The sequence below is a fragment of the Ursus maritimus genome, unplaced genomic scaffold (assembly GCF_017311325.1).
Source record: "Ursus maritimus isolate PB19 unplaced genomic scaffold, ASM1731132v1 scaffold_2, whole genome shotgun sequence".
In the NCBI taxonomy this organism is placed as follows: Eukaryota; Metazoa; Chordata; class Mammalia; order Carnivora; family Ursidae; genus Ursus; species Ursus maritimus.
In genome coordinates this window covers 83,044,228-83,056,561 of record NW_024424452.1, presented here as the reverse complement: position 1 = coordinate 83,056,561, position 12,334 = coordinate 83,044,228, and the positions used below count along the sequence as shown (strand labels likewise).

Sequence of the window (12,334 nt, the reverse complement as noted above, 5' to 3'; positions counted from 1 at the left end):
GCGCCTGGGTGGCACAGCGGTTAAGCATCTGCCTTCGGCTCAGAGCGTGATCCCGGCGTTCTGGGATCGAGCCCCACATCAGGCTCCTCCGCTGAGAGCCTGTTTCTTCCTCTCCCACTCCCCCTGCTTGTGTTCCCTCTCTCGCTGGCTGTCTCTATCTCTGTCAAATAAATAAATAAAATCTTTAAAAAAAAAAAATGAATGTCAGGAGATTCAAAGTGAACAAAATGAATTTTTCAGGCTCTTTTGGAACATTGAAAATGATTTTAACTAGCGAGTGTTACGATTGTCATTATAAAATATGTATTTCTTTATGGATTTAAAAGATTACCCAAATATAATTTTTTTTTTCTAGAGAGAGAGAGAAGGGGCAGAGGGACAGAGAGGGACAGAGACAGAGAGAATCTTAAGCAGGCTCCATGCCCAGCACGGAGCTGGACGTGGGGTTCGATCTCACAACCCTAAGACCATGACCTGAGCCGAAATCAAGAGTTGGACATTTAACCGACTGAGCCACCCAGGTGCCCAGGCACCCCCTAAATATAGTTTTTAAATTGATAAAAAAAAAAATACTAATGTTGAAGTGGGACACTTATTTTAATTTTTCTTTGTTTTTAGGATACTAATTTTAGATATAGCAAGTTTTAAAAATTGATGAGGAATCTACATGAAGCTTTTCGATAGGAGAGGAGAAGCTCCAGTGTAATAACAGGATTTTACTAAGTCGATTAACTAGTGAATAACTTTGTGTTTTTGAAACTGAAATATGAATGCCATTGGTAATAAAAGAACAGAGCAAAAATGCTGGACGAAAAAATAAAACCATAAATTTTATTCCACAATTATTGATCTAAGCATTTCATAAGAATAATTACATCTCAGATTTTGTCAGGGAGATATGAATGATAGATATCACGGCTTTTGATAGCGGCAATCACAGTTTTTAATATATCTTGTTGTAACTGGTCTTGGAAACTGATGATGTCACTGTCAGTAATACCGGAGGGGTTTTTTGTTTTGTTTTGTTTGCTTTTTTGATATGGGGTTTTTTTTTAGGTTTGTAGGCACACACCTTATAGTAGTCTGGATATAAAGAGCCTCATGATTCTAAATAATATTCTTTTTAATTGATTTAAGAAAAGCAGCTCTATGTTTCATTTTGTCAGGTTTCTTCTTATTAACCCTTTAATCGCTTAGGTATATGCCGTGCAAATTTATTTCGCCATTAGAGTCCATCCAAGGAGAATTCTAATAGCATTTGTCTTTAATATTGGTCATGAAAATAAGCCAGGGTCTTCCTATTCAAGTCTGCAAAAGAAACAGACTGTGATTTTAGAAAAAAACATTTTTAAGAAAGCTTTGGCTCCGGTGAGGAGCAAGCAAGGAGTATAGGAAAATTCAGAGTTTACCACTGGAGTTTTGGGGTTTGTTTGTTGGCCTTACTAAATTTTATAGAGAGTACTAGATTAGAGTTATTATGCCATAAATAATGTTATTTTATATTATGTTGCCATATATTGGACATAAATCTAACTCAGTTTTTCAGTGCCCTTTTAAATGCTTAATGAGCAGAAACCAGAACAATGGGTTCATTTTCTTCAAAAGAAAAGGAAGGAGAAAAGGAGAGAAGGAGGCACGGAGGGAAGGCAAAGAGGAGGGAAGGAAGGAAAATTGGAGATGAGTCAATCTTCATAAATGATGGAAATAATGTATTTAAATTGACTTCATCTTTCAGTTTTTCACTCAAGGCCAAAATTCTGTCAAACACACACACACACACCAGAAAAAAAATTGTATTTTCCCACACTAACCTGATTTATTTGTTAACATTATGGCATGATCCTTGTGTTAGAGCCTCTGCTGTATGATTTACTTCTGACTTGTATTTCGATTCGTCGCACCATCATGGCCGAACTGGTCCGAGTGTTAGCTTTCCGGGCAGTGATCCACTATGGCTGATAAAGGGAACTGCCTGTTAAATGTAGCATTTATAGATTTACCTCAAATATTAGTTTCCAAGGGCTGCCATCACAAATTACCACAAATGGGGTGGCTTAAAACAACGGAAATGGATTCTCTCATAGTTCTGGAGGCCAGAAATTGAAATCAAGGCTTCCTCTGGGCCACATTCCCTGCGAAGGCTCTGTCCTCGCCTTTTCCAGCTTCTGGCAGCTCCGGGCTTTCCTTGGCTTGTGGCTACAAACTCCAGTGTCAGCCTCTGGCTCCATATGGCCTCTCCTCTGTGCATGTGTCTTCTTATGTGGACAGTTGTCATTGGATTTATGGCCCACCCAGATAACCCATGACAATCTCATCTTCAGACCCTCAGCTTAATTACATTTGCAAAAACCCCTCTTCCAGATGAGGTCACATTCATATGTCCTTGGACTGGGTAGGGGGGTAAGAGCATGGACTTATCTTTTTGAGGACCCCCACTGAACCCGCTACGTGTGTATTGGTCATTAAGGATCAGATGCCTTCTGATGAGTAGATATACCCAACATTAAGTTCTCTACATATTTTTGTGAAGGTATAGTAACATCTTAGTGAAGAACTAACGAGAAATATAAAGTGCTATGTAAATTCTACACATTATTAAATATACAAAATTATTTTCACCCCTGTTGCATTATAAAGTTCTTGGATCCTAATACCAGCATGCTTTTTATTGGAAGGGCTGATGACCATACCCACAAAATATTGAATTCTAAATTGTAGTTTCTAGCCATTGTGTCTTCTATTACTTGCTTCAATCACTTAAGATTCAATTTATTTACATATTTATATGCATATTTATACTTCTACCTCTTCCCAATCCAAAAATAGATTTTAAATATTGAGAAACATCATAGAAAGCACATATCCTAGGTGTGTGCAGAGAAAAAGTTCATTTCCTCTTGAGAAAAGCTAGTTTATTATATATAAGTATTTATATATTTAAAAACATATAAATATATATTTATCCATATATAAAAATAAATAAAATGGCATATATATGCCACTCACACTATAGTTTGAATATATTTCTGTGTTATTTAGACTGTTTTTCTTATCCTTCACAGTGTCTTAGTACTCAAAAATGAGTATATCTTACAAAGTATTGCTTTGAAGGGTACTATCAAATTTTTATTTCCACAGAAAATCATTTTAGTACTATGTAAATTTACCATGAATTAGTCTATGGAAATCTGAAGTATATGAGGTGTCCAACAACCAAAATGGATACTTATGATAGAAAATAGTTCTGGCATATTGCCATACTTTACGAAGCAGCAATGTTCTTGCTCATGGCATTCTTCTAAAATACCCCTTTCCAACTCGTCTGCTCTAGTCATAGTCTGGGTCATTGTTTCTCAGTCTTTACAAACAGAGAAACGAGACATCAGAAAGGAGGTCGTTTTTTCCATCCTGTAATCACCGTCTCTATAGTCATCCATTTTTAACCTTTTCCACAGAAGGATCATATCAGGAAAGGGAAAGTTTCAATCGCTTCCTGATTCCAGCATGAAATATCTATCTAAAAATAGCTTGGTCTTTTACCTCACGAAGTTCCCTTTTCCTCTTTCTCCACACATCCACACATCGTTAGTCATCCTGAGTCATGTTTGTAAACACTAGAAAGCTCTTTTTTTGCTTCATTCTCACGCAATTGATCCACAGTATGAACTTTTGGTTTTATTTTGGTGTTGAATAATCTTGAATGAATAATTGTGAAAGTGCCAGACAAGAAATAAACTGAATAATTCAACTGACCAGGGGGTAAAAAAGGAGCTAGTGATAAAAGTTTCCTCAAATTTCAAACTAGAATTTATATATATATATGGAATTTTCAGTAAAATATCATATTTTGCCTATTAGTTTATGGAACAAGTGCTTTAATATACCTTAAATCCTTTGTTCTCCCAGATTTTTCTTTTCAGTGGCATTGAGAATTGATCAACTTAAAATTCACAACATTCCAGAAGCATCAAGAACAGTGAAAGTTCAATGTATATTTTTCTTTAAGTTTAAGGTGCTATCTTAAATATAAATACAAATATTTAACATATAAATTATATGTTAAATATATTTAACATAAATTATATTGTTGAATATAAATTACTGAATTTTTAAAAATACGTTATCTCATTTAATCCCCATAGCAATCCTGAGGAAGATAATGGTGTTAACTTTACATACAGTGATAGAAGATGAGTTGCTGAAAATAAGAAACAGGTGGAATGTAGGTGAAATGGGGTTGGGAGCCTACTATTTCAGGGATAGTGAACAACCTGGTCCCTGTTTGGTTAGTTGGTTGGTTGACTGGCTCTTATGATTCCCATGGTGCCATTAGGGGAATATCACTACATACACACCACAAAATTTCTTCCCTGTTGACTTGTGGTGGCTACACAGTGTGTCTCAGACCACCCAGCTAGCAAATCAAGGTGTCTGTGTTTGAGGTGGGCCTTTCAGACTGCATAGGCCAGGCATGAACCGTCTATCACATCCTCTGCCTCTACTGTACTATAATATCTATTATTTATCTTTCCCGTCGATTTACGATCTTCAAGGATTCAAAGACAGCCGAGTTATGCCTAGAACATACCAGGTGTTCAATAATAATTGTTGAATGAATTAATGCACACTCTGAGGAAACAGTCCACATACACTGCAAATCTCATGGTGAATACTTTTTGCATAGCATTTACTATGGCTTTAAGCCTAAGGAGTTTTTTGATTATTATCTCTCACTCACCAGGCTATAAATCCCATAATGACAAGAGTTTCACTCACTGTGAACTCCCCATCTCCTAGCACGGAGCTTTGATTTGCAGCTAATGGTTATCATTGAATAAATCGACGTGATGACAAAGAGTAGTTAAAATAACTTAAGATTGTATAAAACCTCATCTCTTTGGGAATTTCTCTGTACCTGTTTCTCTTCCTTTTTCCTTTTCTTTCCTTACTTTTCCCCTTCCACCTCTTTTCCTCTCTTTATTGACATTTATTTATCCAACTTCTGTATAGCAAGTGATAGGCGTCCTGCACCATTCTAAATACTGTACAGGCATTTTGTTATTCTAATGGCAGTCATGAGATATATATTATTATTATCATACTCACTTTACAGTTGAGGCTATTGAGTGTGGAGACATTAGGAAACATGCCCGTGGTCCCACAGCTTGCATTTGAACTCAGGCAATCAGGCCCTGGAGTCTGCTTTTTTACCACTGAGAGTCTGCTTCTTATTTTTCCTACTACCCCTTAAGCTATATAATAAATAAAAATAAGCTGTATTTACAGCACCTCTCCATATTGACTTATGCTTTCTTGTTTAAATCTAATACTGCGTGTGTGTGCTTACCCACTGCATTAGTCAGCCTTGATGCAGAAACAAACCTAAAATCTCCGTGGCCAACAACAAATGTGTATTTCTTGGTCACGTTTCACATCAGCAGCTACAAATCACCTGCCGTCGTTCTGTCTAGGTGTCTTCTCATTCTGGTGGGGATGTATAATTCTCTTACCAGGAAGGGAGCCCATATGTGGAAACCATCACACAATCTGCCATGCCCATTTACTAAACTCTTGGTTTCCCTGTCTGGCCCATTCCTGGCCACTACACATATAACATTCTGAGTCCAGAAGTTAAATTCTTTTTATAAACAGAAGCAAAAAAAAACACAAAAAACAAAAAAACAGGGTAACTCAAATATGTTTGTATGCATAAAATTTACTAATTTTAATTGGTCGTGTTAAGAAGGTACAGGTGAAAATTCAGTACTGGAGTATTCCTCATTTTGTTTCATCATTCTTTGACTCTGAAGGGTTAAAAAATGTTCACATGGCTTATAAATAACCAAAGCCCTAATGTTTTTTTTTCCCTATAACAATTATATCACTATAATTTCATTCAGTTCAGTTCATCAGTAAATTTTCACATGCCTCCTATGCCAAGATTTAACATAATAGTGAGTTTGTTTATAGGGTGCTTTTATAAATTTTTTTAAGATTAATGAGCTTCTGGAGAACAGGGTCATTATTCATCTTAGCAAGGAGCACATTGCTAGCACACAGTTAACACCTGATGAATATTGAATGATGGCCAAACCAACTGAATAAATGAAAACTGAAAATTCCCAAATGCCTCTTTGCCTATCCTCCATAGGAACTTCTACTTGCAGAAAAGTGGGCCAAGATGAACAAGCTCCCGTTTCCAAAGATTGATCCTCAAGTGTTTGATCGAGAAGGACTGAAGGAGTGCTATGTCTTTAAACCCAAGAATCCTGATACGGAGAAAGATTGCCCAACTATCATCCACTTTGTTCTGGCCAATATCAACTTCAGAAAGTACAAGGCTCCAGGTACGTGGGGAATAAATTATATTCTGTAAAGTAGAAATCTGGTAAAGGAGCAAGACTGATATTAAGTGGGTTTATAACAGCACTTGCTGTACTAGCTACTACAGTTTTGAATGCTTCCCTTACCTTGATAAATAGCTACTGTCCTGAGACCTCGAGCACTTCCCCTCTTTCTTACTCCAAGATTCCCTGAGTTCTCCATAATTCAGAAACTGATGCATGAGCAACTAACTCAATAAAAATCTCTGGGGCTTTACTCCAAAACCTGGGCTTATGTTTGCTCTGATTGATTGGAGCCCTTGTCATAGGGATTATTAAATATTCTGAAAATTACCCTTGCAAGGGAGCCCTTGTTTCAGAACAAATCGTGCAAAAACTCTAGGAACTTTAAGTGACCACAAGATTAATATAATCCAGCAGTACAGCATAGATAATAATTTCAGTTTGCTTTGTTATGTTTCATAGAAAAAGAGAATCAAGTTCAAGGCACAGGTGTCCTGTTTGACTACATCCAGAGTCTATAGACTATTCAATATCCTGGATTAACAAAAGGAGATCTAGAGATTGACAGGCAGGATGCTCAAGCCCTAAAAATCATATTACCCTTGGACCAGAAAGTGCAGTGATGATAGGAAAGATATAAAAGATAGTCATGGAAGATTTGACATGGGACGATGGAGAAGAAAGTGATCTTCCAGATGAGGAAGAAGACAAAGACAGGGTCAGTAGGGAGGGAGGTTATTTCAAGTCATACTTCAAAAAAAGGGAAAGAAGAATTTGCTGGCATTTTTAGTTATAGAACAGTAGAGTACATGAAACCTGGAGAATTTTCTATCCCTGTTAATTCTCAAGGAGAGACTCCACAGGGGATTCCTGCAGCATGAACACAGTTAGATAATGTTTTGGTTTGGATTCCCCCAGAAGTGATAAAGGAAGGTAGACAACAAAAGATGTGTTAGTAAGTCAACTTCCATGAGGAGGACTTAATCCTGTTGGGAAAGTCTGGGAAATGGAATAGAACCTATGCTCCAGAAACATCCTTCCTAATCATACCACAAAAGACAAGGGAACTGGGATATTTATATCCTAACTTCCTAGAGTCTTTGGTTGACTGATGCCTGGGGCAGAGTGTTATTTACCAGAATTTACATCCTGTTGCTAGGGAGCAAAGCAGCCTCTCCCTGTTGCAGGATGGGGTAGAAAGATGCAGATGCGGCAGTTGCAAGTTGCCCAGGCAGAACACCTGGATATCCCAACCCAGGGCATATGGGCGGGAGCATAAGAGTGTGTATTACAGATCCCATGACCCCAGTGGGGGCACCCAATGTTATGTTTACAGCTATTTGTATGTTTTCTTTCTTGGGTTTTAGAGATACTCTACTGTTTTCAAAATCACACCATTTGAGACTCTTCCAATATTTAGGTGTTCCAAGAGAAACTAAAGAAGAGAAAGAAATAGCTGATTTTGATATTTTTGATGACCCCGAATCACCATTTTCGACCTTCAATTTTCAATATCCAAATCAAGCTTTCAAAAGGCTGCATGACCTCATGCACTTCAATACCCTGAACAACATTGATGTAAGTATCTCGTGCCATCGTTGACAATGTCGCATATTTCCGTTTCACATGAACATAGCTAATGCATTAAAAATAAAAATAAGGTTTATGAATGATACCACCCAAATTGTACCATTTTATTTTTTTGTACACTATTTTATTACTCTCCAGAAGAGCCCTATAAAATTCACAAATAAGAAAAACTAATCCCTCTAAATTGGCGGAGCCCATATTTTATACAATCATTTGATTGAAGGATTGGTTAATACTCAGCTTCTTTTCCCAAAGTATCTAATGTATTCCTCATCTGATAAAATAAATTATAAGTAGGAAGAAAAGTGATAAAAAGGAAATATAAGAGCAAGAGAGTGAATGTAAGCGGAAGTGTAGTTAATCTGCTAAAATATCATGAGTTTTCATAGATATGCTCATGCTTTGAAATGTCCATTTTTGTAGATCTTGGGAATGTTGCCAAAAGTAGCAGCGTTCCCATTTTTAGTCCATGAGATACCAAGTACGCTTTGCGTTAGGAACTTCAGAGACAAGTCATTCTCTTCGCTTAGGTCATCCCTAACCCCAGTATATCTGCTGCTAAGTTTCCGTGATTATGTGAAATTCTGTAATCTCTAACTCACCATTTAAGAACACTGTTGTGTAACTGGAATCATGTTGGCTTGTAGTTCCAAATCATAGGGTCTGACAAATTATTATCCATTGTGAAAGCCCAAGTTCACTAGCCTCGCTGGATTTTACACATTAAAAAAAAAAAGTGAAAAAGAAAAAGAAATTAATTGGAGAGGGAAGGGTGTTGTATCTAATTTGCCAATCTTTTTGGATACCTTGGGAATGGTGCCAAAGAAATCACAGTATGTAGATGAGGGCTCTGCGTATATGGGATTCGTTTTCTAAATATATTTTCCTTTTTTCTTTTATCTTACAATCAGTGGTCATCTGAAACCCATATGCTATGCTGAAAATTTAAAGAATATTAAGAGAAAATCAGTATTTTAATCTATGATTCGTAGGGAGTGGGACAGACATTCTCAAGATAGAGTTGTGTTTTATAAAACCCCATGCTGTCAAAAGAGAAGAGAACTAAGGGGTAATATCAGAACAATCCTATTTCTAGTATGAAACTAATAAACTCAAAACAATGTATTCCTTGGGATGAAATGTATTAAACTTGATCAGTTGTCCTCAAATGGAAAAAAAAAATAGACTGTAGGAATATATAAGTACCCTCTTGGACTTGGGAAAATAAAAGGATGCACATACATACATATACATATTTATAAGCATATCTGTATACGTACATGTCTGTATTATATTATAGATGAATGCAAGTGGATAGATATCTGTATCTGTAACTTACACAACTACATTTTTCTCATTGTTTTTCAGTTCTGGTTTATATAAAATGTGCTAAGCTGTTTGCTATAAAGCATGATATAGTTCTATTTATAGATTCTTCAAAGTAGTTTGTTTGACACATAGATGAGAAAGTAAAAGCCTAAGCAAAAATGGACTGAATTCCAAAATAACTTTCCTGACATACTACTTATCAAACATTATTTAATTAAGTAGGATTTAATTACTTCCAAGAACTTCTCTGGCATAGTGTGTAGAAGCAAGGTCATGGGCTTTATATCTGGTTTAGATCTCAGATGGGCCACCTGTGTGACTTTGAATAAGCTCCTTAAACTTCTTGGGCCTCAGTTTCCTCATCTCTAAAACAGGTGTAACAGCACCTATCATAGTAGCAATAGTGAGCATCAGGTGACATATGAAGAGTCAGAAGCTGCTCGATAAATAGGAACCCTACCTATGTGTGTCTGCATCCTATACCAGGATGGATACACCCCAAGACCTTTGCAAATGCCCAGAATTAATAATACAGATCAGTCTATACAGATAATAGCAGCCTAGGCAGGAAATTTTGGGGCACAGGGGTGGCACGAATGAACGTAAGCTTCCTCTTCAATTACATGACCATTGAGACTTGTGTTGAAGTGATTCATGTGTGTGTGGGTGTAGGTGTGTATGTGTGTCTGTGCATGTGTGTACATTTTATACCCAGGTAGGAATTCCAGCGCTCACCGACATTTTGTCTCTTTTTTGATTACCCTCCCGACCCCTCACTTTTAACCAAGAAAACATATTTTAGCAGAATCCAGGCTTCTTGATAAGTGATGATAAATGAAGACCCACAAAACTGCCGAGGGAGAGCGCTGGAGAGCTCGTTCGGCTCAGGCACTAGCTCAGTCACTCATTGCCACACCATCTGAATAGAGTAGTTTACCAACTCACACTTCAGCAAGGCAGCCCGTCATTACTTGCCACGGGCTGTCAGAGCTGCCTGCAAATTGTGGACCCTGGGAATATAAACCCTTCTAGTGCAGACCCCTGGCCGCCAACTCCAGAGAAAACAGTTTTCAAGTTTGTGGCCATGACCACTCTGGCTTAAGGCAAATGTTCATCTTCAGTTAACATTCTGGCTTAACTTTTTATTCTGAAAAGGCCACCCTGTCTCCGACAGCTGTGTGCTTCTGTCGGTTTCTTTTCCCCAGAGATCCTAGCTGTCCTGTTTGGCCGAACCGAAATTCTCGTGCATCTTTAGAGAACTTTCGCTCTGTTTCTGCTCCCGTCATGACAGCAGCCTGGGTTTCTCATTAGCATCAGGTTTCTGCACTTACTCAATCCTCCCAAATTCCTTCTCGCTGAACATTGCCTCAGTGCTTTTACAATGGCTGTATTTAATGGGGGGAGGGGGGTGGCTGGTGGGTTGTTTGTTTTTTTTTTTTAAGAAACTTAACATAGAAACACAGACTGACTTACACCAATAGACATGTGGTATGCGGGAAATGCACAGGCTTTGGAGTCAGACCAAATTGGGTGTTCCAAGCCTTGCTTGCTCGCTCTTGGCTGAGTGATCTTGGACACGTTGGCTAACTTTTCCAAATTTTCCTTTCCTCATTTGTAAGGGGAAACAGTGATGCCTATCTTATAGGACCAGGGTGAGGATTAGGTAAAATAACATAATTTAAGGGCTTGGCACGTAAGAAACACTCAACAAATGGAAGCAGCTAATATGATAATGATAATAATTATTATTAGTGTTCATATTGCCTTCTGCTTCTACTTGTAAATTTTAAACCCTTTAAAAACAATAACTTGCCTTATTTACCTTTTATATCCTCCAGAGACACTCATCACAATGCCTGGCACCTAAAATAAATATGCAATAAATTTTTTGTGAGTGATTTTTAAAATGCCATTGACTTATTGGCTAAAATTGTTGAAGAGTTCAACATGATAGGAAGAAGGAAGAGCAGGCGTTAGGATGCAGGTCTGTTGGTTGGAGGCAGAATTTCTGACCACATAGAATCTCTACGCCGGTATCCCTGCGCGTGTGGTGTGGCTACGTGCTCTCCTCATCAACCACCAGTTTGATCTGGAGGGAATGTGGCTCTGAGAGTTCCTTTCCCAGGACCTTGTTGGTTCAGAGCTCACGGGAAAACACACTGTTAGGCAGTCTCTCTCATTCAGTTTATTAAATCAGCAGGCATATTCTAAGAGCAGGTTATGTGTCAATTTATTCAATATATGCCAATGGTGCATAATAATGAGCTTTTAAAATTCTTTCTCGAACAGTCCTATAAAGTATTAAATACTAGTTGCTAACCAAAATGAGGAAAAGTGGGGCACCTGGGTGGCTCAGTTGGTTAAGCATCTGACTCATGATTTCAGATCAGGTCGTAGTCTCAGGGTCCTGAGAGGGAGCCCCATGGCAGGCTCCATGCTGGGCGTGGAGACCGCTTAAGATTCTCTCTCTTCCTCTTCCTCTGCCCTTCCCCCACCCCTGCTCGTGCTCTCTTTCCCTCTGAAAAAAATTAGTTAATTAATTAAATGAGGAGAAATATATATCCAGAAGTACTGGTACTTAATTCTTAATTTATTGATATTTCATCATCATGATAGCATTTAGGTACGAGTTAAAGTTTTTATCTTTTAAAAGTAATTTAGAAGCTTGTTATATATCATGGCCTAATATGTGAGGCCCAAATTCATATCCCTTTAATGCTGCCTATAATCCTTTGCGTCTTATTTATTCATTAATTCAACACATATTTATTGAGTATCTCCTGTGTCAGGCACTGTTTTAGTAATTAAGGGTATAACCGTGCACAAAAGAAAAAGAATGAAAAAAGTTTTGGGTGTTTAACATAAGCTAGATATTTTCCCCTCAACTATTTAAGACTCAAAACTAGCCTCTGTGGTAGGTATCTTTATTTATATGTGAAGAAACTGAGTCGGGGTAATGGAGGCGGATTGCTGGAGGTCACACAGTCATGCGGGGAGCCGAGATGGGGTCACTGGTTTTTTTCCTCACTCTTTCCCACTTTCAAACCAGCTGTTTCTCAAGCAGCTTT

At 37.8% G+C, this 12,334-nt stretch overlaps 1 protein-coding gene across 4 annotated transcripts in view; it reads left to right on the top strand.

Annotated features, from left to right (window-relative positions):
• The window catches only part of PLA2G4A (phospholipase A2 group IVA), a 153,444-nt gene that overhangs the window by 137,043 nt on the left and 4,067 nt on the right, over positions 1 to 12,334 (top strand). For 3 of the 4 annotated variants that reach the window (XM_008696933.2, XM_040636272.1, XM_040636273.1), the window contains 2 exons: positions 6,152 to 6,347; positions 7,768 to 7,925. In XM_008696933.2, the coding sequence (XP_008695155.1) occupies positions 6,152 to 6,347; positions 7,768 to 7,925 (354 nt within the window). Of the gene's footprint in view, positions 1 to 6,151; positions 6,348 to 7,714; positions 7,926 to 12,334 lie in introns of those variants that run through there. The other variant, XM_040636274.1, reaches the window with a different exon arrangement.